At 42.6% G+C, this 27,603-nt stretch overlaps 2 protein-coding genes across 2 annotated transcripts in view; one reads left to right on the top strand and one right to left on the bottom strand.

Moving 5' to 3' along the window:
* LOC135217175 (all-trans-retinol 13,14-reductase-like) overlaps positions 1-27,603 on the top strand; it is a 289,079-nt gene that overhangs the window by 24,267 nt on the left and 237,209 nt on the right.
* LOC135217791 (all-trans-retinol 13,14-reductase-like) overlaps positions 6,623-27,603 on the bottom strand; it is a 48,316-nt gene continuing 27,335 nt past the window's right edge. Inside the window, exons 3-4 of the mRNA XM_064253834.1 lie at positions 7,234-7,378; positions 6,623-6,825 (exon numbers count right to left, since the gene is read on the bottom strand). Of these exons, the coding sequence (XP_064109904.1) occupies positions 6,638-6,825; positions 7,234-7,378 (333 nt within the window). The 3' untranslated portion in view covers positions 6,623-6,637. The remainder of the gene's footprint in view (positions 6,826-7,233; positions 7,379-27,603) is intronic.

Here is a 27,603-nt window from a genome sequence, read left to right as displayed (position 1 = left end):
CGCCCATACCTCACCAAGGTCCACCCTCGTGGCAGTAGCACCTGCGGAAATAACAGTAGTAGCGATTAGTGGGGGGGAAGTCCCCTCGCGCGGGGGGGGTGAGCCCTCTCCGAACGAGTGAAGACCCTAATACAATTGTACATCGGGCACCGAGCGCCCTCCCCCGCCCCCCGCTCGACGGATCGGGCGAGGAGAAGAATGCCGATAAAACCCCCCCCCAACCTCCCCCCCCCAAGGGGAAGGGCCATCTGTGGGAGACTGAGCGGGGGGGGTTTCTCGTTCCCCACCCCCGCACAGTACCCATGTACCCAACAACAATATAAGAGCCCGAGAGCAATCGTGCCATCGGCCCGAATGCAAGGGCATAAGGATCAATTCCCTGACTGAGCGGAACTTGAACCAAATAAATATTGATGCAATCAATAATAAGGAATAAAATGAAAATGCATCTTGCATTACGATTCACTTCACAATGAAAAAGGGTCGGATCGAGCGCATTTTGCGCCCTCGGTACCGAGCGCAAGGGTAAAAGGATCCATTCCTTACCTTTATGGGATCAAGGTTTAATGGAAACCTTGATCCATAATGAATTGATGCAATCAAAAAATATATGAAAATGAAAAGAATACTGCGCTTGCGATTTCACTTCATACAAATAAAAACAAAAGGGGAAGGATCAATTCCCGGGAAATAGCGGAAACATTGATCCCAGTAAACAATGCAATCTCAATAAAAAATGAAAATGAAAAAGAACTGCACTTGCGATTTCACTTCATTCAAATAAAAAGGGGAAAGGATCAATTTCCGGGTAAGCTCGGAAACTGATCCAAAATGAGTATTGCTACAATCAAAATAATATATGAAAATGAAAAAGAATACTGTACTTGCGATTCCACTTCCATACTGAATAAGTTTCCGTGCCGAGCGCATTCGCTCGGCAACGGGCATACAGGTCAAAAAAATATAAATGAAAAGAGCACTTACTTACGATTTTCATCTACACATTCCAACCCAAATATACGCTCGGAGCGAGCGCTCCCGCCCTCGGCACCGAGCATACACAATACGAGGATCATTTCTGGAAGGGAAATAAAATGAATTCCCGCACTTACGCCCTTCAGTCCCGGCACTCGGGTAATCGGAGGGCGGGTGTGAAACCAAGATCCTTTAATTCACAATTGAATTCAATGGAAATAAATATGAAATGATTGTACTTACAATTCAGTTTCACTAGATAATAGAAAAAGAAAAACACAATCATGCGAAAGCAACGACGATGAAGCGGGCACGAGAGCGATGATACACGTCCACACGCCAGCAGGCCGAAAGCAAAAGTGATTTGTTTACCTACCAGTCGCGCCTGCAGCGCGCCTGTCGGACAAGCAGTTAACTACCGAACCCCTTGTTCGAAAGCTTACGACCTATCCAGCTGCCGCTAGTACCTTCCTATTGTAAAAGGACCGAAGGTTTGTATGCCGTGTCGGAACAATACAGGTTTCTTACTGACCTTAAATGAAGCAAGAAATCAGCTATTTGCATCACAGTGGTCTTAGAAGAAGAGATGTTGGAATTCTTACACCACTCCCTGAAGATTCTCCACTTATTCTGATACAGTTGCTAGAAGATCTTCTCCTACACATGGAGATAGCCCCTGAAGCTCCTTCAGAAAACCCTTTCTTTCTAAGGAGTTTCTGGACAGTCTGAATCCTATCAGGGCCAGAGAAGGCAGGATTTGGTGGAATCTGTGTAAGTGTGGTTGTCTGAGTAGCTGCTTTTTTTGAGGAAGCAGCCTCAGGAAGTCCACCAATAGATCTACAAGATCGGGCAACCATTCCTTCGATGGCCAGAAGGGGGCCACCAAGATCAGAGACGTTGCTGTGTACAAGGAACTTGGTCAGCACTTGCCTTATCAGGCTGAACGTAGAGAAAGCTTACAGTTCCTTGTCTGACCAGTCCAGAAGAAAAGCATCAACCGCCCACATCTGTGGGTCTGTAACTGGCGAACAAAATAGAGGGAGACGATAGTTCTGACATGTGGTGAACAAGCCTATCATTGGTTTTCCCCACAGTTTCCAAAGGCCTAAGCTGGACCTGTTTCCGACGACTTAGCTCATCCGCTAAAACGTTTAGCTTTCCTTGGACAAACCTTATGACTAAACGTGCATTGTTTCATTCTGAAAAAATGAGGAGATCTTGCCACTTCATGAAGAGAGAAAGAGTCCCTCCTTGTTTCTTGACATATGAGAGAGCAGTCATGTTGTCCGTGTAGACCGCTATCGTCTTGTTCTCTACTTCTGATACAAAGGACTGAAGGACCAGATGTACTGCCTTTAGCTCCTTCACATTGATATGCAGAGATCTGTTCTCTAGGGACCATACTCCCAAGACTTCACTTTGCTCTAAAAGCAATCCCCCATCCTTGGTCCGATGTGTCTGATAAGAAGTTCAGGTAGGGGTTCAGTTTCAGTTGAGAGAGAGACTTGCCTTACGACAGTCTCTTCTCTGAATTGCACCAAAGGAGGTTCTCTTTTATTTCCTGTGTTAAAGGAAAAACATGCGAGTCTGGAAGGTCCTTCCTGTTCCAGCTCACTTTCAGATAGAATTGCAGAGGTCTGAGATGTAGCCTGCAAAGCAACACAAACCGGTTCATTGATGAAAGGAACCCCAGCAGACTCATCCAATTGTTGGCCGATCACTAGTTTAAGACTAGAACTTCTTGTATCTTTCTCATACAAGAATCTACTCTTTTCCAGGTTGGAAAAACCCAAAAACTCTGAGTCACTATGGTCATTCCCAAATACTGACTCTCCTGAGTAGGAATCAAATGAGATTTCTTGGAGTTTATGAGTATTTCTAACTCCTGTACTAAAGAGAGTGTCTTTTTGAGGTCCTCCACACACTGACTGACTGGGCTCTTAAGTTAAGAGCCAGCCGTCTAAATACAAAGATATTCGCATCCCCTGAAGGTGGAGCCATTTCGCAATGGGAGCCATTACTCTGGTAAACACTTGAGGCGCCGTTGTCAATCCAAAGCAAAGGGCGCAAAATTCAAAATCTTCCCATCGAACACAAACCTTAGATACTTCCTCGACTTGGGGTGTATGGGAACTTGGAAGTATGCATCCTGAAGATCTATAGATGTCATCCAATCTCCCTGGTGAATGGATGACAGGAATGTTTGGTTTGTTTCCATCTTGAACTTCATCTTTACGACGAAGACATTCAGGGCCCTGACATCCAGGATGGGCCTCCAGCCCCCTGATGACTTGGGGACTACAGTGGTCCCCCCGTATACGCGGGGGATGTGTACCAGACTCCCCGTGAATAGTTAGAACCCGCGAATGTTTGGAACCCCTATAAAAACGCTAAAAACAGCCTATTTTGTTAGTTAAAAATCAAGAAAAACCCACTAAAAATGTTCATACTTGGTTTTTTTAAGTTTTATCACAAAAAGTGCATTTTGAGATGAAATTCATAAAAAAAAAAAACCAGGAATTTGTGGATATTTATCATAGAAAAATACCGCGAATGCGCGAATTTTCTGCGAATAATGCGGGGAAACGTTCCCGAGAGAAATCCGCAAATGTGTGAGTCCGCGAATCTGCAGAACGCGAATACAGGGGGTCCACTGTACATAGACGATTGTAGAACCTCGGAGAGTAACGATCTTGACCGAGTTCTACTGCTCCCATTCTTACAAGAGAAGTTACTTCGTCCTCTAGAGCCAAAAACCTCCCTGATCTTCTTGAATAAGCCATTAAGATGACTGGCGTGCTGACTAAGGGAGGCTTCCTGAAGAAGGGGATAACGTAGCCTTCCTTCAGAACTTTGACAATCCAAGGTTCTGGCCCTTTTCTCTGCCAAACTTCCCAAAACATTAGAAGTCTGGCGCCTACACTCGTGTGGAGAACGGCATCCTCACTTGCTAGAGGAGCCCCTCAAAGAAGTTTTCTCGACGGACTCGGAAATGAACCTTGTATTTCCTCTTGATCTTGTGTAGGATCTCTGTCTGGCCCGAGAGGGCTGGCCTCTTGAGGGAAGAGGTTGCCTCGAAACCATTGCTGGAGGATTTCTTGGTCTTTTGGAACTGGGCAAGGAGATCCTGTGTACATTTCTTCTCCAGATCTGAAGCAATTCCTAACATTATGGCTTCAGGAGCAAGTGTCTCTTATCTAAGAGGGAAAATAACAGAGCTGATCTCTGTGAGGAAGTAACGCCCTTCGACGGAACACCAGAGTTCCCTCTTCTTGAGCGTTCTCAATGAGTAGAGAGAGGCCAAGTCATGGGAACTGTTCCTAATCCCCTTATCGATACACGAGAGAACTTGCATCGAATCCGCCAAAAGGTTCTCTGAAAGCAAAGGGCAAGACCTAATCTTGCGGGCCTGAGTGTCAACGGACCAGCCGAGAAAGTTGAAAACTTCAAATACTTTGACAATACCTTTCAGAAGATTGGCCAACTCTGAGGCAGAAAACAAAACCTTCACAGATGAAAAAGCTGAGTGTCTGGCTGCATCTACCAGACCAGAAAAATCTCCTTGCAAAGATGCGCAAACACTCAAGGAAGGAGCCTCTTTCGTAACATATGACAATTATCTCCACCTGGAGATTCAAGAAGACGGAAAACAAAAAGAGGTCTTGCCTTGTTCCCTCTTTTCAGCAAGCCAAGCGTCTATCTTTTTAAAAGCCTTCTTAGCTGAATAAGAGAAAACCATCTTTGGTATCTTCCAGGGTTTAGAAGAAGGCATACTATCCATAACCAAAGTTTTTTCAGGAGATGCTGGAGAAGTCAGTTTGAAAAAAAACGGATACGTGGCGAGCCCACAACGCTGAAGAGGGAGCCTCTTGATCCTCAGTAGCTTTGTCTTCAGATGAAATACAAGAAAGATCCACATCTGCAGGAGTCTGAGGTGTGGCCGCATCAACTTGTGCCCATGTCAAAACAGCCTCTATTGGAGATTGCAGCGCTGGAACGTCTCGAGGTGTCCGAGGAGACGATACCAATGGAGCCTCAGTTACTACTGGTGCTAGCTAAACTGTTGTGGGCACTTGCTGGACCATCACGGGTGCTTACAAAGTTGTAGGAGTTTGAACTGAAGAGAGTGGCTTATTCAGTAAAAGCAGAATACTGTCGAGCTTCGACTGAATGGGATCTAATGTCTCAACAGCAGCAGCAGCAGCAGCAGCAGCAACAGCGGGAGCCAATGGAGTTGATGGAAGCTCCAGCACGACGTAAGCAGGCGCTAACTGGTTCACTACAGAAGGGAGCTTGGGTGCCAATGAGCACTTGACTATGTCTAATGGGCGCGCCTGCACGATAGGTACAGGAGCTTGAAGAGGAGCCGAAAAACGACAACAAGCCTTGGGTGCCAACAGAGTGTCAACTTCCGAGAGGCTACGTCGGAAGAAAAAGGGTCATGGGCTGTCCCAATGACTGCAAGAGGGGCATGGATCTCTAGGCTTCTTAGTAGGCACAATTGGAGCTGCATCCGAAGCTGAGACTTGGCTCCCCCGAATGCCACTGCGTAGTGAAGAGTCATCCGAACTCGACAAGTTATGCACATCCAAAAGGAGAGACCTTTCCGACGGCTCTTCTTTTTTACCTGGGAAGTGACACAGGTTGAACTGAGGGGGAGAACTGCTCATGGGCAGACCCCACCAACCTCCCTTGGGTGGTTACCAGTTTGACTCCTCCCCTGCACTGGGGAGTGTGACAATGACCTTTGCCTGGCAGCATCGGTGGGATGAACAGCCACCTCCTCCACTGACACAACACTCGCTTTACGCCTTGTCCATTAGGACCTTCATAGATGCACAAAGCTGCTCCATAGTCTGTACTAACAGAGCAAAATGCTTATCAATCTTTTCTTCCAGACTGGTGATGGGGTTGGGATCAGAAGTGTAGGAATCTGAAACTGAAGAAGGTTGCATAACAAAAGAAGTGGGAGCAGGAGGTAAGGAAATAACAGGAATATTCAAATCTGAATTCAATTCAGAAGAATCCTGACTAGCTGATTTTGAACTAGCCCTAATCAAAGCTTTTCTCTTCCTGTCTCTCTCTAATTTATTTACATGAGATTCCAAACTTTTCCACTTCCTATTGTCCCAATCAACACATTCATTACATTTATTATAAAATGAACATGCTTATCCACTACACTTAGTACATAAAGTGTGATTAACATACGATTCCTTGGTTAGCCTAGTTTTACAACCTTTAGCACAATACCTAAAGCTAGCCGAACCTGTGTCTGACATTGTCGAAAACACTAAGACCTGACGGTCACTAAAGAAAAAAAAAAAAACAACAAAAGCAAAAAACAAAAACTCGTTCTTATCAAAGAACCTAACACTGTCAAAATGATTTGTCGAAATGGCTAATACAAGAACAGTCTACTTCATTACAAAAGGAAAGTCTAACAAATTTCAGAATAAACTGCAATTGACAATCACAGCATCGGCCGGCAGAAAGAAACTGAGCTCTTTGCCGTGTTATTTCTCTCTCTTACCCTGAAAGTGGACAGAGTATTGTTACCTAACCAAAACAAATAGAAAATTAGCAAGACCCGCGAATTTAGAGATTTTAACTGCCGGGGACTGAAACTCTTAGCTATATAATTACTGGGGAAGTTGTATAACTAAAAATAAGTTTTTAAAATAAAATATTCTAAAAGTGCATTTTTTATCACATACTTGTCAATATTATCTTCTTCATCTGGGAAATGCTTTTTGAGGCTTGCCGCCCACTTTTCTTTTCCTGAGTAAACAGGATATCTACGAAGTTCCTTATCCTTTTCAGCAAAAACTACTTCATCAAAATCATCCTCTGAAAAACATAAAATTTCCTAGAACAGTCTAAATTACTTATCTATTTCTAACCTAGCAGATGATGTAGCAATATATACTAAAGATAATGTTTTCACGATAAACAGATGATTTAACATAAAATTACAATTTTTCTTAAGAGTCAATCGCATCTTCCTAAATATACAAACTTAAATTTATGTAACAGGGTTCTTTTAAGCATAAGCTGGTCCTGTCACCGAGCTTGATAGCAAGTTACATACAGGTAAATGTGCGGTGAGTGCATGGAGGATTCCCTTATGGGACAACCATACTATTTTCTAAACCAAGAAAGTCATAGGACTAAGCAGATAAACAAATACAGGAATAAGCTAGTAAAATTGAAGAAAGCAACTATACTCTACACCCATTAAACTTTCTAAAACCTTACCTAGAGGTGCCCATTCCAGCTGCCTATTAGTGATGTGATCAACAAATGTTTTAGTCACAGACTGGTAATGCATTTCACCAATGTAATGAATTCCAACATCAAACTCATACCCTTTATCTATAAAAGTATGACAGCAACCTCCAGCCTGAGAAGAAATAAACAGTTGAAAATTTTAAAGCTCAATGAACACTAGAAAATTACTCATCAAATAACATTATGCAATTGCTGCTCTCAAAATAGGTTCTTAACCCTTAAACGCCGAATGGACGTATTAAACGTCGAGTCAAAATGTCTCCTGTATGCCGAATGGACGTACCATACGTCGACTCAAAAAAGTTTTTTTTTAAATTCGCGGAAAAATACTTATAGGCCTACCAGCCGAAACTTTTGAATCACGCGCCTTGGGGGATGCTGGGAGTTCACGGATCAAGGCGTTGTTTTGTTTACAATCGTTATGCAGGCGCGCAAGCGCGAATTTCTTTCTTATCGCACTAAAAAGTATCAGTGACACATCTCAAAAATTATTTTGTCACTTTGACATAATTTTTGCACCATTTTAAATTATCCTTTACATGAAGTATTATATATGAAAATGTGCGCAATTTTTATGTAGAATACAACAACAAAATACTCATGATTGTAGCTTTTATCAGTTTTGAAATATTTTCATATAAATAACGATAAGTGCCAAAATTTCAACCTTCGGTCAACTTTGACTCTACCGAAATGGTCAAAAAATGCAATTGTAAGCTAAAACTCTTATATTCTAGTAATATTCAATCATTTTCCTTCATTTTGCAACAAATTGGACGTCTCTAGCACAATATTTCGATTTATGGTGAATTTGTGAAAAAAACTTTTTCTTTACGTCTGCGCGTAACGCTTCCGATAAATTTTTTTTCGTGTGATTGTCCTAATGTTTGCACCATTTTAAATTTGCCGTTACATAAAGTTTTATATATGGAAATGTGCGAAATTTCATGCACAATACAACTAATAACAACCCATGGTTGTAGCTTTTATCAATTTTGAAATATTTTTCATATAAAAATGATAAGTGACAAATTTTCAACTTCGGTCAACTTTGACTCTACCGAAATGGTCGAAAAATGCAATTGTAAGCTAAAACGCTTATAGTCTAGTAATATTCAATCATTTACCTTCATTTTGCAACAAATTGGAAGTCTCTAGCACAATATTTCGATTTATGGTGAATTTATGAAAAAAATAACATTTTCTTTATGTCCGCGCGGGTAACTCTTCCGAAAAAAACATACGTGCGATTGTGGTAATGTTTGCAACCATTTTAAATTAGCCGTTACATAAAGTTTTATATATGAAATGTGCGCAATTTCATGTGGAATACAACAATAAATAATTGAAGGTTGTAGCTTTTCTCATTTTTGAAATATATTTGCATATAAATCACGATAAATAGAAAAAAAACCATGTTCGGTCAACTTTGACTCTACCGAAATGGTCGAAAAACGCAATTGTAAGCTAAAACTCTTACAGTCTAGTAATATTCAGTCATTTATCTTCATCTTGAAACAAATTTGAAGTCTCTAGCACAATATTTAGATTTATGGTGAATTTAAAAAAAAATTTTCCTTCCCTCCGCGCGCGGATTCTCCGCCACAAATCTCCGAAATGCGCACGTCCCATTCTCGGAATATTTGTTCCGTTTCATATTAGGCATTTCATAGAGTTTTATATATGATAATGTGCGCAATTTCAGTAGAAATAAAACAAAAAAGATTTGAAGGTTGTAGCTTCTTATTTCCGAAATAATTGCATATAAAAAAATATATATAAAAAAATTCGACATTTGGTCAACTTTAACTCATCAGATATGGTCAAAAACTGCAATTGTAAGCTAATACTCTTACAGTATAGTAATATTCAATCCTTTTTCTTCATTTTGAAAGAAATTGGAAGTCTCTAGGACAATATTTAGATTTATAGTGAATTTTTGAAAAAAATATTTTTTTACGTCTGCGCGTTACAAATTCATGCATTATTTTGTTATAACATTTTCTCTGTGTTGCTTTTATCGTTTTACAATGTGTTATATACCAAAATGATCGCAATTTAGTATACATTACATCGAAAAATTAAAGTAACTTGTTACCTTTAACCGTTTTGCGCACAACGCGATTTGAATACAATTATATATGAAATTTCGTTTTTGCGCTCTCATATATCGCATTATTTATATATGATAATGATAATTACTTTCATTTCTGATGGTTGCAAACTAAACTTCAGCCAATGACAAAAAGAGGAGCCAAAAATTAACTCTTTAATCTTGAAAACTAAGCGCGCTGTGATTTTTTGAAAAAAATATTTTTTCTGCTTCCGCGCTCACTCTGAAACACCTCCGGCACACGGGAGACAATTTTTTTTTTACCACTTCAGCGTTTAAGAAGAAAAATTTTTCTTGTAAGAGAAGAAAAATTTTTCTTCTCTTACAAGAAAAGAGACAAAAAACTATACATAACTGATGAGCAAAATCACTGCAATTAATTCATGACTACCATAAGTGTTATACAGAAATGAGAAATTAATAGGCATACAAAAAGAAAAAAAAAGATTAAGGAAAGATTTGCAAGATAAAATTTAAAATTCCTAATCATCAAACAACTAAAACTCTAAATAAAAAACAAAATCTTTAGTGTTTACGAACTGGAATGGCTATGATTGTTTTTATAAGGAAAACCATGAGAAATTAATTTCCTTACATTCATCTCTTTACAAATTACTATAGTACTATGAATAAATCATATTATCATGAAAATGACATTGTTATGATAAAATATGATTTTCATATCCTTACCAAGTAATTACATAGCTAACAGTTTCTAGCACTGACAGCTAAAATTCGGAATTTGTTGTAGTAATTCTTCTATGCTTTGGCAATAGGTAACTAGTCCCACCCACTTTCAGGAAGAGGAGGAACAACTGAGAAATTAATAGGCATACAAAAGAAAAAAAAAGATTAAGGAAAGATTTGCAAGATAAAATTTAAAATTCCTAATCATCAAACAACTAAAACTAAATAAAAAACAAAATCTTTAGTGTTTACGAACTGGAATGGCTATGATTGTTTTTATAAGGAAAACCATGAGAAATGAATTTCCTTACATTCATCTCTTTACAAATTACTATAGTACTATGAATAAATCATATTATCATGAAAATGACATTGTTATGATAAAATATGATTTTCATATCCTTACCAAGTAATTACATAGCTAACAGTTTCTAGCACTGACAGCTAAAATTCAGAATTTGTTGTAGTAATTCTTCTATGCTTTGGCAATAGGTAACTAGTCCCACCCACTTTCAGGAAGAGGAGGAACAACTGAGCCAGGTACTTCATTTTGTTCATGACTAACAATCATCCATGTGCAGGTAGGTGGGTGGGCTTCCATTTCGTGATTACTTGGTATATATAAAGTATGTAAAATTTTATTTTATCATAAAAATCTCATTTTTACATAAGTAACTTACCAAGTAATTACATAGCTGATTACACATTGACAAGAGGTGAGATACATGGACTACTCCATCCCAAACCATTATGTGACAATGAATTTGCGAGTAGAAAAGGGGCTCACATTTCTGAAGTGCTTGTTACAAGGAATTACAAGGATTAGTCCATCCGAGGAGACAGTGTGCTTACTTATATGTAGGAGCAGGTTTTAATGTTTTCTCTAGCTTTCTTTTAAACTCTTCCACGATGTTACTGTTTACTACTTCTGATGGCAGTTTATTCCATGTGTCACATATCTTTTATGTAAGAAGTTCCCACAATAAGATGTGTTGTATCTCTTCAGTCTAGTTTCCATCCATTATTTCTTGTCTGGTTTTTGTTTATTGTAAATAGGTTACCGTCTACTTTTGTTATGCCGTTCAGTATTTTAAATGTTTCTATTAGTTGTCCTCGCAATCGTCATGTTTCTAAGCCATACATGTTCAGGCTATCAAGTCGTCTTTGGTAACCAATTTGCCTGATGGATGGAATTAATTGTGTGGCTCTTGCTTGTACCCCTTCTAATCTATTTATGTCTTTTCTTAGTGTTGGTGACCAAAAATGACAATTTGTCGAAAATTGCATTTTTCCTAACTATACAAACCTGAGGTCCTTTAACAATAGGAAGTAGCTAGCGGCAGCTGGAACGGTCGTAAGCTTCGAACAGGGAGGGAGAAACGGTAGTTAACTGCTTGTCCGACAGTCGCGCGGGAGGTAAACAAATCACTTTGCTTTGGCCCATGCAAAATACGCAGATGTGAGGGGTGGCATGAGGAGGGACTATATGTAAAGGACCTCAGGTTTGTATAGTTAGGAAAAATGCAATTTTCGACAAATTGTCATTTGTTCCGATACGTAATACAAACCATCGGTCCTTTAACAATAGGAAGACTCACTTCTTGGTGGGAGGAATCTGAGTCTTTTGATGAACAGACTGGTGTTCGTCCATCCCTGGAATGCCTCCCTGGTCGTAAGAGCGAGGGAGGGATCCAAGCCTCTGTCCGATTGATCGTCGTGCACCGCAGGATCAATGGTCAGACCTCTGGCCGAGTACTAAGAGAGAGGCAAAGCGTATCTCTTCGTACCAGCAAGCAAGAACTTGTTCCTGTTTGCAAGAGGCAACATAAAGTATGGTTGTCTCAAGCTGGCATCCACTTCCTCCCCCTTGTTGGAGGAAGTGGTGGATATACGCTCCTATCCCTAGTGAAAGGGATAGGATGGGGCTCTGTTGAGTAGCTCACCTGCATCTTGTCCTTATCCAGCAGGGTGACGACCGTGTCCCTCTAACCACAGGTAGAGAGGAAGAAAAAGATGGGAAGAGGAGCCAGTCACACTCTCATTCACTCATCCATTCTTACGGTCACACCAGGACTCGATGCTGTTCAGCCTGCAAGGGTCTGGGTTCGCTACACAACGTGTTGAGCAGCCACCACGGGTCCCAAGGAAAAAGATCCAAGGACCTGTGGGCAATATCCCGAAGGTAGAAGGAAGGGCATGTGGTCTGGTTGACCAGACCCCTGCCTTCAGTACCTGCGCCACGGAGAAGTTCTTGCGGACAAGGCAGCATCTCCTTCGCATCGAAGGCGGTGAAGTCCATTAGGGAGGGATTGTGAACGACTCGAACCAATCGTCAGGGACCGAAGGGTTCTGAGTCTTCGCTACGAAGTTCGGTACGAAATCGAGCGTCACGGATCCCCATCCCCTGGATGCTTGACTTCGCAGGAGAAGTCATGCAGTTCCTCAGAGGGAAAGAAGGAAATAGTCGCATGACTATCCCTCTTCTCTACTTCGGTGATGTCCAGTACCCATACTGGTCTGTCCGTTTGCCACGAAGTCTCTCGCATCCTCCTATCCCCATGCAGCGAAGTTCTCGGTAGTGGATAGGACACCGGACACTCCATGGTGGGTGTCAATGGTATGGGTACTGTGACAAGCTATTAAAACGAAGTAATGATTGCTCTGTAACAACCGCCAACTAAGTCAACAGCGTAGTTCGTAACTGACTCGGCCGCTCTGACAGCTGCGACTGACTGCGTTCGGTAGGAGGCAAGTTGTCAAAGCATCCGAGTAAGTCACGTGACCTTCGCCTTTAAAGGGTTATGCCGAGAGACCAAACAAATAATGTATTTGTTTGTCACCAATGCCGGACAGCAAGGTGATGATTCTCTTCAAGGCATGTGCCCAACAGGCGAAAGTCAATTGCCTTCTAGAGACCGAGGTCCCTGAAGGTAAAACATCTCATGGTTGTTGAATCTCAGCTAAGGAGAAACAACACTATGTACCGTTGAAGACGAAGGTAGATATTGAATGCAACCTACGTCTTCACAGATGAATCTAGAGAAGGATTCTCAAGATTCATAAACCTGTGCTTACAAATGACTGAAAACGCTAACCGCTATTTCATTGCTGTCCGGTGAGAAGTCGTAGTTGCAATGAAAGCGGGGCGTTCTTCAGTAATGAAAACACAGGGGAAAGCCGCCTGAAGAACTGCTTCTCATGGGCTGAACATTTGGGAGTAGAGCTGTCAGGTCGGGAGAGTAGGCGATGTCTTCTAACAAATCTCGTAATTCGGTTGAACAATGAAACAATTGTACACCTACGAATAAGAGATATTTGAGACAAACTCAGATGTCTGCAAAATCATTCGCATTATCGCAGTGCGATGCAGCGGGAGACTTGTACAGACTTCTGTTACCGTGCGGTAAACAGAAAGATGAAAGAGTCCAAGAGATATCTCTGTTGAAAATTCTCGCAATGTCGAAGGCGATGGAATCTAGCGTCACAGCAGTAGATGGGTCCTTCATTATTGCGAGAATCCCCGTTAATCAGAGACCTAAGTCCATGATTGTTGGGCAGAGATACGGTTCGGTAGTCAATCAAAGCAGGGCAGAGAGAGACATACATGACCGTGCATATCGGAGGCCCGGCTGATACTGAGCTGCTATCAGGCAGTTCCAATACGCAGTAGTTGAGCCTGAGCTCTCGCTGACTCGTCATCCTGAGTTGCCAGGTAATCCATTATTCCACGAAGGAATGCGTTCGGCTAGAACTACCGAGCATAAAAGATATGCTCGAGCAATTATATTTAGGCGAAACGAATTTCAGTAAATATACAGTTGAAATGGTGTTGTCGTGCACACCATAAGTATATAAAATTGAAACTGAAAACTCCTGGGAGGTTGCAGGCAACCCCGAGTTGCAGTTCAATTAGAATACTTCTCTTATAAGTCGCAATCCGTAGTTTAACTAGGATATGCGCCTACCCCTCGGACCATTCAACTGCTTAGTAGAATCATGTCGCGAGGTTAATATACGTAGTATATTTGTAGATTCTGAACAACGATCTCCATCCTAAATTCTTTCCTTCAAGAAAACAAAATAAGGATTGGAGATCGACCACCTTCGATTTCTATCAAAGAGAGTGAAGGAGAAGTCTTCCTCGAAGGAAAGCTTCAATGGTGAACAGAATACTAAGACGATAGTTCAAGCCAAACTGGATATTGTACCGATCTTATTTCTAGTCCAGGTTGGTCGCCTACTGTGAGATAGTTTCTTCAGCAGCAGTCTTCTTCCCAATGCTAGAAATTCCAGGAATTCGAGCATAGGCGAGGTTCCCGATTATCGTGTATATCGGGGATTCTCGTCTCGCTCACTTTGGACTGTGGTCTCGCGTAAGTGTTTGGAGATCGTAAAACTCGAACACTGAATGCGTTAGAAATTCCGTAGAATTCTAAGCAGTCTGCGAAACCCCCACCGAATTCGTCAAACGATATCGGCTGGTGTCCTCTCGATTCCCGTAGAAATCGAGAATGGGCAGGATTCCTCCTCAACGACCGGTGCTTACGTCAGGTAGGACCCGAAGGTCCCCCCGGACCCCCGGGTAGCGCAGTCCCGAACGTGGGATCCTACAGAGAAGTCTCTGTAGGATCCCTCCCCTTTCCCTCGTAACCGTAAGGAGAGAGGGAATGGGGGAGGAATTGGATACTCGCTCGTCCTTCCCCAGTGGAACTAGCAGTTGGAGAAGAGTAGGAACAGCCATCGCCTTGCGGCGATGGCCTCTCAGGAGTCTGGGAAAACGTATCGTCAGGAGAAAACGTTTTCCCGCGGAGGGTTTACGAACTCTCACTGTAGGTAAGGGTCTGCCGCCACTGTGAACGTCGTCTGGGTGGGGCTGATCGACATCTGACAGGAGAGAGCCGATACCGTCCTCCGACTCATTCCAGTCCTCGTCGAGGTCGAAACCTCTCAGGAGGACCGAAGGAGTATTCAAATACGGTGTCCGAAGACACGTAGAAACGCCGCTGTCGCAGTAGAGGAGGTGGAAGTAGCTTGATCGACCGGCCAGAACTGAGAGAGCCTTCTTGTCCGGAGACGAGAGACTCTGGTTCGAGACAGAATCGGCAAGTTCCGATCGCGGCAGACCCACCGTCGGTTTGGGTTCCCTCTCGGGCCCCAAAACGACTCGAGCAGAGACGTGGGCCCTGCTGGTGGGAGCGGCAATCCTTCCGCAAGGTCATTATGCTGACGAATCAGCTTAATGACTTCTGCAAATTCCTCTGTATCTCGGGAGTAACCGTGTCTTGCGGGAGTAGGACCGTCCAGTCCCTCCAACAAGAAAACAGATGCCCGAGATACTCCTCCTTCAGAAGGAGGAACAGCGGCAGACCCCTGACGGTCGCCTCCATCTACTTGCGCGTATGTCCTGGTCGGTCCTGGAACGTGCCTGGTCCATACGGCGTCATAGCTGGGTCACGAGCGGCGCACCTCTCGTGATCGCTCCTCGGTACCGCGCTCCTCCCGGTATAGCCCGAGGAGGTTGAAGGTACGGGAGAGGCAGACCTGACGCTCCCCCCTCGCTCGCTGGCAGGACCAGCGTGCGTGGAGGGCTGCTGCTGATCGTCAACCCGCGGTGACGGTCGAGCAGCAGGCCTAGCCTTGCCGCTCGCCTGGGGCGATTGGCTCGGTTGAGAACGTCGAGACCGATCTCTAGCGTCAGGCGAGCTGCCGCTGGTCACCGTCTCCGCCCGGTCCCATCGGGAGCGGCGGACGGGTGACCTGCTAGGCTCTCTGTCGCGTCGAGACCGGCCAGCGTCCTCTCGGCGCGTCGAGCCGCTGGTACCAGCCGTGGCTGGTACCGGCGGCCGCGGGGACTCCTTTTCCTCGCCTCAACCCGTGGCTGGTCAGCGACCGTCACGTCAGCCCGAGCAGCCAGTTGATCGCTGCGAGAGCGTCCACTGGCCTGGCGAGAGTCGTGTGCACGACTCTCGCCAGTCTTCTGCTCCGCGCCGCTGTCTTGACGGCGAGCGAGCTCGGGCGTCAAAACTTTGGCTGGACGGTCTTCTTTGGAAGAGCGTCCACATCGGTGCGTTCTCGCGAACGAGAAGCGGCCGAGACGGAACCTGGTTTAGCGGCAGAACCGCTAGCACCAGGTGAGGACGCACCAGCCGAGGCTGGTGCACCTCTGGTCCCCGTCGACTTCTTCTTTGCAGAAGAAGCGACGGGCCCCGTTCCCGAAGGAACAGGAGGACCAGCAGAAGAGCTCCCCAGCTCGCCTGAGCGAGCCGGGCCCTTAGAAGATCCCGAAGGAGTCTTCTTAGGGGGGGAGGAGGCAACCTTCTTCTTCTTCGGCTGTTTGGCCTTAGAAGTCGAAGGGGAAGGAGAGGCAGCAGACGACGAAGAAGACGACGACGACACCTTCTTCCTCTTCCTCTTCTTCTTCGCCAGGCTCCGCAGGACAGACGTCAGGTCTTCCATCCAGGAGGGAGCCGGGCAGTTGCCGAAGCAACAGGGCCCGACTGCACCTGTCCGGAAAGACCTGAGACTGTGACAGCACCACCAACAGCAGGAACAACAGGAACAGGTCCAGGAACAGCAAGAACGGCAGGAACATCTGAAAGTGAATGAGCAGCCGGCACCTGATCTGAAAGGGAATGAGCGGCTGGGACAGCAACAGGTACGGCAGGCACGGCAGGTACCACAGGAGAGCCAGGCGTCCTGTCGGCAGCTACCGTCATCCTCGGCACTGGTCGGGCAGGTCCAGGGGGGTACTCTTTGGGCAGCGGAAGTCCTGGGGTCGGCAATACAAAGAACCCAGGTGGCGGTGGCAACCGTCCATCTTTGGGCACTGCAAGGAATTGGTTCTGGATTGCAGCCGGGTGGGTTGTTACCGACATTTGACATGTGGGTGTGTACAAACCAGGTGCGGGTGGCCATCTCATATGCTTGGTGTCGAGAATTTGTGGGTTGTTGTAGTGGGTTACCGCACCATGAGTGACCCACTGCCGACCCCGCCAAAAGCCAACCCCTGAAGCGACCCCCTGTATGCTCGGCACTCCCCTGCAGTTCCCCAGCGACTCCCACACCTGTCCCCAGGTTCGTCCTTCGCTTGGATTGGCACACCATGCGGAAGCAACAGTTCGGGTTAGTTAGAGGGGACTTCCTCGCGCCTGTGGGGGGAGCAAGAAACCCCACCCAGAGCGGACCTGGAAGACCCCGAGTAACATAACTGGACGTTCCGGAGGGCAGCGGGCGCCCACCTCCACACTTCGACGGATCGATGAGCAGGAGAAAGGACTCCGCTTAACCCCCCCCCGCAGGTGGGGGCCAGAAAGAGGACGAAGTGTCCTTTACCAAAGGAGTCACTGGACTTTTCCGATGAACTTCCTTGTGGGGCGGCCTAAGTCTCTTCCTGCCCTCCCGTACAGTCAACCCACATGCGGCCTCCAGACCCAATGGCCATACACGTTTTTACAACAGGGCTTCCGTTGCGGGAGGCACTCCTCTCGACCCCCGGACGACGAGTACCCGAAACCGCGTGAGGAATTCTACATCTACATCCAAGGTCGTTACTCTCCCCACGGATTATGTTTAGCACCTGGCGGGTTAACATAGAGAGATTAGTAAGAGGGGTTCCCTCCCTAACGCACGGGTGGGGGGAAGACATCCACCCCACCCCGAACGCAAAGGAAGACCCCAAATACAAAATACAGAATTGAAAGAAGCTGACGGCGGGGGGCAGGAAGGAAGGAAGACGAAAGAATCGGTATACCAAAGGGAAGTTCGCGGAGGGAGGGCTTTCCGACGGAACTTCCTGGCAGAACCTTCGCCTTCCCCTACCCCCGCCACAGCAGTGAAAAAGTAATATCGAAAATGAAACAGAATACCTGGCCCTTGCGATTCACCCTTCATAGAAACTTAAAGGAGAAAAGATCAATTCCCGGGGTATAAGGAAACAGAAACTTGATCCAATAATATGATGCTAGTCATAAAATATATATGAAACATGAAACCAGAATTTACTTGCACTTGCTGCGATTTCCATTTTCACATAAAAAAAATTCGTAAGGATCAATTGCCCGGGTAAGAACGAAAATTGATCCAAATAAAAAATTTTCATGCAAAAATAAATAAAATGAAAATGAAAAGAATATTGCAATTGGGCGAATCCACCTTTCATTGCAATCCTATTATACCAAAATTAAAAGGCGCGTGCCGAGCGCAATCACACTCTCGGGTTAACGAACGCCCCAGCCCCAGGGCCCAAAAACAGTAATGGAAAACAAAGGTACTTCTTACCATTTTTCAATTACACACTTTTCCGCGGCCCAAAATAAACAATGACTCGGCGCCGAGCGCGCCGGCCCGCCCTCGGCAAAACCGGGGGGGGGAAGACGATCAATTCAAGGGTTTCAAATTCATGAAAAAGAAGAGGAAATCGCCGGCATCTACGGCGTATAACTCCATGTTTGGTTCAATAATTAAGTAATGGAAAATGAAAACAGTGTACTTACAGTTTTCATTTTCAAGTCAAACAAACCTTTAGTTAGAAAACACAATATAAACAAAGCATACGACGATGAAGCGGGCAGAGAAGCCGATGACGCACAAACGTCCCTTCACACCCGCACCCGAACCCTTGCCGACCGAAAGCAAAAGTGATTTGTTTTTTACCTCCCAGTCGCGCGGCGCCCTGTTGGACTGTCGGACAAGCAGTTTAAACTACCGACGTTACTCCCCTTTGCTTCGAAGCTTACGAACCGTTTTCCAGCTGCCGCTAGCTACTTCCTTAATTGTTAAAGGACCGATGGGTTTGGTTTTATTACGTTATCGACAAAACAACTGTACTGCCATAGTTCAAGATGGGGAATACCTAATAATTGATTGTGTACAAACTGCAGCAACAATTTCCTTGGTTTCTGTCATTTTGAACTACCTCTTTGTGTATTCCCACTAGTTTCTGTGCCTTCTTTTTCAGCTTGTATTTTAGGCACTGTTTTTGTAGATTTTTAAGTCCCTGGTAATAATGACTCCAAGGTCCTCCCTCCTGTTTCTACACTATTTTATATTTCATTCCCAAGCAGCATAAGGGTTGTTTTGTTCCTATTTGTTAAACCTACTAAACTTTTTTATAGTTTAAAAGGCCATTAGCCATTTTTTTTACCACTCCTATTTTTCATTAGATAACTTTCTTAAACCTTCCACCCTGCATCTGGGTCTTGCTGCATTTACACCTAGCTTTGGTGTCATCCTGCAAATGTTTGGGACTTATCCTGCTAGTTAGACCTACATCAAAGGCCATTAATGTATAATCATTAAACAAAGAGGGCTAAGGGACCAGTAAGGACAGAACCCCTGAGGCACTCCACCCTTGTTACATTCTTGACCCATTTTTTGATTCTTCATCAATTTATTACTTACGCTCTGTTTTACTACTCTCTGTTTTCTAATAAGTTAGCCAGTCTTTGATCCAGTTCTGCCTTATTTCTCCTACAATTCCTAAAAGCTCTAACTTTTTTCAAATCAGTTTTCTTGTGTTGGAACTTTGTCAAAGGCCTTTATTTTGGCAAATCTAAGTAGAGTAAATCATAGTACTCTACCCGACTGTTGTAAATACTCAAGCCATGTTTAGAAGAAAAAAACTCCAAGAAAGGTTTGTAAGGATCTGTTTTTCTCTGAAAACCGTGTTGGCTGTTTACCGAAAGTGTTTCTATCAATGTTCATCCACAATTTGATCTGCAATATTATGGACTCAAAAAAATCTTGCAAACGACCTACAATTAGATCAGATTGGGTTATATAATTTCCCCGGACTATTCTTTTGGACCTTTTTTGTAAATTGGGGGCACAGGACACATTACCTAGTTTCCCATCCTTTTGGTGCCCTTTCTTTTGTTTTTCAGTCACTTTTTCTTTGAATTTGAGTTGAAATAAGGTGAGGAACTATCTCCCTCTTATTTTAGCTTCTTTAATTTTCTCTTAGATGTTGATTTTTTTTTCTTTTTTTTGGAGTTTTTTTGTCTTATTTTTGTTTTTTAAATGTCCTCCTCTTTGTAATAAATTATTTTGTTCCAAACGGTTCTTGCCCTTTCATATTTCAAATAGCAGGTTTTTGGTATTGGAGGTAGTGTCTTCAACTGTGAATACACTAGTAAAAAAACTTATTCAAGAAACTCTAGTCTTTTTCCAAGTCTGAGTTCACCGAGTTTACCTCAAATTGCTCCCCTTAGAGGGGACTTATGCTATTTTATTTTTTTATTGGTTTTCCTACTATTTTAACATGTACAAAAGTTGAATTCTTTTGGGTTTTTCTTTACAAACTAGTGCAATCTCTTATCCCCATTTGATCTTTGCATTTCCTTTACTAATTTGTCCCACCCAAACTAACAAAGTTCTTTATGCATGCTTTGCTTCTACTGGGGTGTTGGGTGTGGGTTTCATTGATTTGTGCAATCTGGTCTCCTTTCTCTTGATTGTGATTTTTTTATTTTCTCTGTTGAACCAACCAAATAGGCTGAGGGTTGCCATTTGGTTTAGTATTTTGACCTTAATGTTATTATAACATCTAGAGCGGGTTTTTTGTGTGTATTACCTCATGAAAGGATTCTCATGTGTTTATATATTTGCCATGTGTTCTCTGTTGTACTCTAGATCTCTTTCAACGTACTCCTTTTGAGCTTTTTTAAGTCTTGTACAATGGTAGTCTAATCTCATAAATATCTTCTTCTCTTTTTTTATTGTTTAACATTAATTTTGAAATGAGGATCCATTTTATGGTTGCTTTTGGCCTAGATTTGCAACATTGAATTGAAGGTCAGACACTAGATTATCTTCTGTTAAATAGAACGATATGTTCTAGTTTTTTTTTTTTAAAAAAAACCCCTAAATGTTGTTGTTTCCCTCTGGTAGGATTGGTCGACTCCCATTGGTTGGGGAGGAATTCATTTTTTAACAGAATCTAAAAGTCTCCTTTCATTCTAACCTTTTGATGCAGAGGTCATCGTTGTCCCAATGTACTGCTGCATTAAAAATCTCCCATTATTATGCAGAGTTGTTTGTTTAATCTCTGTCCTAGTAGTGCAAATAGGCTACCTCGGATATTTGTGATTGATTGATGGAGGTCATACCTACTAGTATTAAGAGTTATCTTCTTCCCTAGACCCTATTTAATGGAGGTTGATGCCAATTACTTCTTGTGTGGGTTGTAATTTTAATTACACTCTAAGTTGGACTGAGGTGGTCCCTAAACATATAAGCAGAAGTGCCTCCACCCTTTTTTATTGCAGTTATCTTTTTTGAACCTTTAATTTAATCCAGCTATCTGGTACTCTCCCTACAAGTCCCCTTGTTGCCTCTTGGTATCCATGTTTCTGTAATACCTAATTTATGTCGTAAGTTCCTCAACTTGCTACCAATGCCTTTGAAGACATCTACTTGTTTTGTTTTGAGTAGATTTGGGTGCATAAAAACTGTGCCACTCTGAGGGACTTTTTCTAATTTCTTGTCTTTTGTTCCCTCCGTGGCTCTTTAACTAGTTTTCCCCTAGTGGTTTACTAGTGCCTGCAAGTTGCTATTATTCACTAACCCAAGTTTCTGTGTACTTTCTGACCTTCCTTGCCCTCCTGAAATGTTCAGTTTCACTAAGGTGGGTTTTCATGAGGGTTTTTTGTTTGAGGGTTTCCTATTAGTTTTCGCGGTTTTCCTCCTTCAAAATTTCAAGTGGAGTTCCATCTCTTTTTATATACGTTTCCTATTCCCTATAAATCTGTAACCAAAGTTTACAAACCTAAACCACCTTTTTCTTGGCATATTAGCCCCATTCTGTCGTTGGACTTTCCCCATTGCCGTTGCTAAGGGGAGTAATGGTTTACATTGGTTCTGGGGCAGAAAGTCCTATAGAAATGCCCGCCTATCAGTATTTCTTTTCTCACCAGATGGTTCTTCCTATAACATTTGTCTAGGTTGGTTACAAGACCATTCTGTCCTGGCCAGTTTCTTTGCACTCTTTTTAGAAACAAGTCATTTGGCCTCCGCCCTGGCACTATGATTACACTTTTTTCTATTATTTACCTTGATTTTTTTTCACTGCCTAAGCTATCTGTTCTTTGCCTCCTGCACCATGCTACTTCTATTTTTGGCCACAAAAATTTAACCCCTGATCTTTTAGTTTTACTTAAACGGAGTTCCTCCAATTAAGAGTAGTTTCCTCTTCTGTTTCAACGAGAAGCACAGCAAGTCTATTCGTTTTAGGTTTTGATTGCCTTTTGGGGGACAAATCATGTTTTCTGACGTGCTATCACTCTTCTACCCAACAGTTTCTCCTTGAATTTCAATTATCTTTTATAACTTATAAGCCTATTTCTTTTGCACCTTGTATTGTCTGGTACTTGTTTCTGTTTTCATTTCTGGTTCTGGGTCTTTTAGCAATTGTTTTTCTAAATTCTTCCACGTATTTGACTGTAGGTGGCCTCAAGGTTACGAAAATTCATCCGTTCTGAAGCGACCCTTCGGTAACCTTGAAATTTTCCATATACAGAACTAACGTTTTTACATATAAATATAAATTGCCTACAATTTTGTTCCAAGCCCTACAAAAAAAAAACAACAGTAAAATTTTTTATAATAAAAGCTAAATTGGACCCAATAAACAAAAAAATGAAATAACAAAACAATTTGGACCATATTCAATACCTAATCCTGAAACCATTACGGTACCTGTAAATAAAGTGTATTAGTCGTAGTGGAACCTTGACCTTTTCAAGTGAAGTGGGATGTTCCAAAAAGTGGCAACAGAGGAGGAGGATCAAACGGCAAGGAAAAAACAATTGAACACATTTAACTTTATGAAACAACATTAACAAATGGCAGAAAACATTAACACTTCTTGATTATATCCATCTTCCTCCTCCATAGAAAGCATTCCTCTTCTTTTCTGGTGAACTTCAGCCAACATTCTTGGGACCCATGGCTAATAAATGTAAGTAATTAAGTTCACACAACAATGCGATAAAGAAAGTAACTTACAGTGACAATGAAAGCAAAAAAAAAAAAAAAAAAAAAAAAAGAAAATCACTAAACAGCACAATTTAGGTTAACAAACGAAATCTAACGTGAATGAACGAATTCCACCCATGTGTAGCGATAACGCTGCCACAAAAACTTAAATGGTCGAGGAACTCCCCTTACGTAGATGCATAATGGAATAGATGCCTGAACCAATATGGAGAGAGGAATTTTACGGCGGTGGTAACTAGCATCAGGAACCAACGGGAGGCAGGAGGCAGGTCGGGAGGACGGGGGAGTTCCTTACTTGAGTTGGGCGGCGCGCGAGTTTTAACAAATTTATTTCTTTTCTATGGTCTAGGCCCTGGCCCTGGTGAAATCTTCGGGACTTTAACAGTGCACCCTTTTGCAACCGTGAAATTATTTTAGTACGACAAGCAAAAAATCTAGTTTCTTTTTTGCCTTCGTAACCTGGGTTTTTTGTACGTATGGTGCTTTCGTATGTAGGGGCATGGACTGGTACTCTGTTTTTCTACTATGTTCGTTGTTTAATTCCTGTTTTTCTCTCTCTTAAGGTTTGTAAACTTCGCTTTTGTAGGTCTCCAATTTCCCCTTTTCCATACCTGTTTTCCTCTTCTCTTGTCTTTGAGTTTGACCCGTTTGTCAAACTCCATTTTAAATGGCCTTTAGCTCAATTCTTTCCACTTCCCGCCTCAAGTTTAGCTTATCTCCCCTGTTCTTGTTGACATGAGAGACAGACACTGAGACTAACCTAGCGTTTGGAATGCACATGGCCTCTTTGTCCGTCTACCGCACCACTTAGTTTACCGCTGGCATTTTGCCCACATATGCTTTGAATTTTATCTTTTCTTGAGTCATTCCTGTTTTGTGTCTCGTTTTCAAATGTTTTCTATCTGCTGCTTTTAATTTCAGTATTCTTTTTAATGTGACCAAACTGAAAAGGAAAAACAAAAAAAGGGGGGGGGGGGGTTTGAAGTACATCCCGACAGTCACCGCATACTATTACCGATTATCTATGGACAGTTTTCCATAGGTTCATCCACCAGGAGACCTTTTATCGCTCCCACACTAACATACGGTCTCCCATGTTGTTAGAACAATCACCCAAACGTGTTCGCAGCTCCCCAACTAAGCAACACAATTTTGCCTAAGCAAATTATTTTGTTTTTTGGCCAGGAGTGAACAGCAGCATCCCTTAAACGACTCAAACATCCAAAAGGCCTACTGAACAGCCAGAACTCTTATAACTCCCAAAATGCTTCTCCTTCAACTATGAAAATACACCCAAGAATGGCCACAATGGCAACACCAGGTCTCACCGGGTAGGGTAGCAAGTTTTCTACAAATCAATGGCACCAGAAGCGGTCTTCCGGGGTTTTATGGGGCTAGGACTCCCAACAAGGGCACAAAAGCTCCGCAACCTTTTTTTAAGAAATAGTTTAGCCTTCACTCCACAAGGGGTATGTGGTTGCCAAGGTGGGTTATTCATTACACCGAAGGTATGAGCTTAACGGGCACAATAGCGAACACTCCATTTATGGCATCCCCAGTTGGCCCCAGGATCCCTCCGATTCTGTGGCTTTGGAAACCTGCAAGCATCTACCCAGCGTTATTTAGATGGTTCCAAAGGCCTCTGCTCTGACGCACGAGGGGAAACTGTCAGTCTTCCTTACACTAATCTTATGTACCTAAAATTTTGTTATATATGCATTTTTTCTAAGAGATGTACAAGAAGGGGAAATCCTCGCAGATCCACAAGATGAAATAAATCAGAGAGAAGTTGGATTGGCAAGGTGGGTGGACAAAGGTCGGATTTGAATGGGAAGTACGTAAAGTAAAAGGTTTTAAAAGAGGTTTGCAGTTCAGGCTGAAGGGACGCTGCAAAAAGCCCGTTAAGTACAGTGGGGTACCTCGACATACGAAAGGCTTCAACTTACGAAAAACCTCGAGATACGAAAGCAAATATGAACAATTTTACAGCTCTACATACTAAAAGGTTTTCAAGATACGAAAGGTTGTTTGCTGTAAAGGGTCCCCAAGATTCGCCGCCCGGAGGACCACCGAGAACAAGTTTTAAAAACTCACCCCCGCGCCCGCCACTGAGTAAACTCCGCCACCGCACCATCCTCCCGCTCGTTCCTCCCATTGGATTCCTGATGCTAGTCAACTCCCATATAAGGTACCTTGCTTCTCCCTATTGGTTCAACAAATCTACCCCCTTGTGCTTTAAAGTATTATATTGGTTTAAACGGATGCTGCTAAATTGAAAAAAACTTATTCATGCAATTACATTTAATTCAAAAAAAAAATATTAGGTAAAGATAGAATAAAGAATAGAAATGAATGGTTATTAATACTGTGTTTTGGTAGTTACAGTAGTTTGAAGGAGAGTTAATGAAAACAAGTTTATGGCTTACTGGTGTAAAGTGATTGCTTGGCGATCGTTCCGATACTCGGTAAGTGCTGGATGTTAAACAAAAGAAGGTTTTGGAAAGCCTTTTTTTTTGTTTGTTTATTATAGTTAATGGTTAGTTAACTTAAGTAATTATTTGAAATGAGTACAGGCAATACATTTAATAAAAAAATTGTGGAATTAGGATATCATAAAATTATAAAATAAATCGGACTGCCAACAAATAACGTATTTTTTTAGAATTCTTCTTTCTGTTTTTTAATATTACGTTTACGTTATACGTATGTTTCATTATAGCTGGTCAGTAACGTCGGTATCTCCATTTAGGTAAAGACAGAATAAATGAATAAAGAAATGGAAATGGTTTATCATTACTGTTTTTGGTAGTTTGCATTAGTTGAACGAGAGAATACTAATGGAAAATTTATGGCCTTACTTGTGTGCTAGGAAAAATGATTGCTTGGCGTTCCGTTCCGGTACCTCTACTCGTTAAGACGGTTAAAGGAGCTGAATGTAAACAATCGTATTGGAACGTTTTTTTTGGTTTTTTTTTTTTTTTTGTGTATTACTAGTTTTAATGATTAATTAATAAATTATTTGAAATGAGTACATACTGATTATTTATACATCTTTTTTTATTGGCATATCTAAGCATTTAGCTCCTTAGGTTTAGATGTTCCAGGAATCCATAGGGACTAGGTCTACCAGTAGCAACCGCTAAACACGAAGGCTAGGATTATTGCTAAGGGACGGAATATGCTAAACGTCCTAAATATAATGTCCAGTAAAAAATGGGAGTTTGAACATTACATGCAGTTGAATATTAGTCAACGTATGTTACACGCATTTTGCCTTTTTGGAGTCCATATTTCTATTCCGTCGGCATCGGCGTTGTAAACCCAGAACATGTGTTTAGTAGGCCTGGAAATATAATTTACTGGGGTGGTAAAAATTTTGGAGGGCTTGGAACTGGATTGAGTCCATTTTACATGTAAAATGAGTCGGTCCAAGATACGGAAAAACCTCATGATAACGAAGGGCGCCTCGGAACGGATTTAATTTTTGTATCTCTAGGTTACTTAACTTATCACCAACACTGTGCCACCGCAAAAGAGAGCTGTGCTGCAGAAACAACTTGCCTACTGGTCAGTCGCTCATCTTAGGTGGTATGATAGCTGGGTATAGTTTGACCTGGGTAGCCTACTACCTTTAGTGGGAGCTTTGAAATGAAGGCCTATGGTCTAAATCACTTGCAAAGATTAAGCACATAATGGCACCCCTGCCCAGGGAGGGCAAGACAGTACCAACAAAGACCAAAAACCAATGCTACCTATACCATAAAACTAAATTCTCCTAACCCTTTCCCAAAACCAAAAAACTGGAGGGTATTCCTGGTACCACAGACCCCATGGAACTACCCAAAAAACACACAAACTTACAAATCAACGACAAAAAGGTAGGAAGGAATGTTTGCCCTTAGTTCCCTTCCCACCCCAACACCATTGGCCGGCAACTGATAAGGTGGGGGTCCTAAACGTACTTGCAATTCACTACGCAAGCAAGTCGCCAGGTTACGACGGGGGTTCCATTATTTGAGATGTGTTTCGTTAAAGCCGAAAAATCGACTGGAAGTCGGAACATTCGCCACCCCAAAATTCCTGAGAACACCTTACTTTTAAAGCTTTGGGTGGATTGAAAAACGTGGGTAAACTGCATTCTTATTACATTTTTCATTCAAAAAAAACCTTCAAATATTATTTTGTTTGGCATTTTTTGGTTTGTCATATTTTCCTCTGCCAGATCAGCGCTGCAGGTGACCGTAACCCTGGAACCATGCGTCCATAACCCTCGGGAAATAATTTCTGATGAATATAATTGAAACAAAAGCGACCTTAAACCTCACGAAACGGGCCATAAGCCAAACCCATTGTAACTCGGGGGAACTGCCTGTATACAGATTTTATTCTCTTTTATGGAATAGTGTGATGCAAACCCTGACTTGCATCTCCAGAAAGTCGTTTGAAGGATGCTCTGTCAGGGTAGAGGTGGTTTCTATTAAAATACCAATTAACGGTGGAAATTGCCTCTGATTTCATGCGCTTTTAACCTTTAGTAGTTAGGT

This window comes from Macrobrachium nipponense, chromosome 7 (genome assembly GCF_015104395.2).
Source record: "Macrobrachium nipponense isolate FS-2020 chromosome 7, ASM1510439v2, whole genome shotgun sequence".
Taxonomy (NCBI): Eukaryota; Metazoa; Arthropoda; class Malacostraca; order Decapoda; family Palaemonidae; genus Macrobrachium; species Macrobrachium nipponense.
This window is presented reverse-complemented; position numbering and strand designations above follow the sequence as displayed.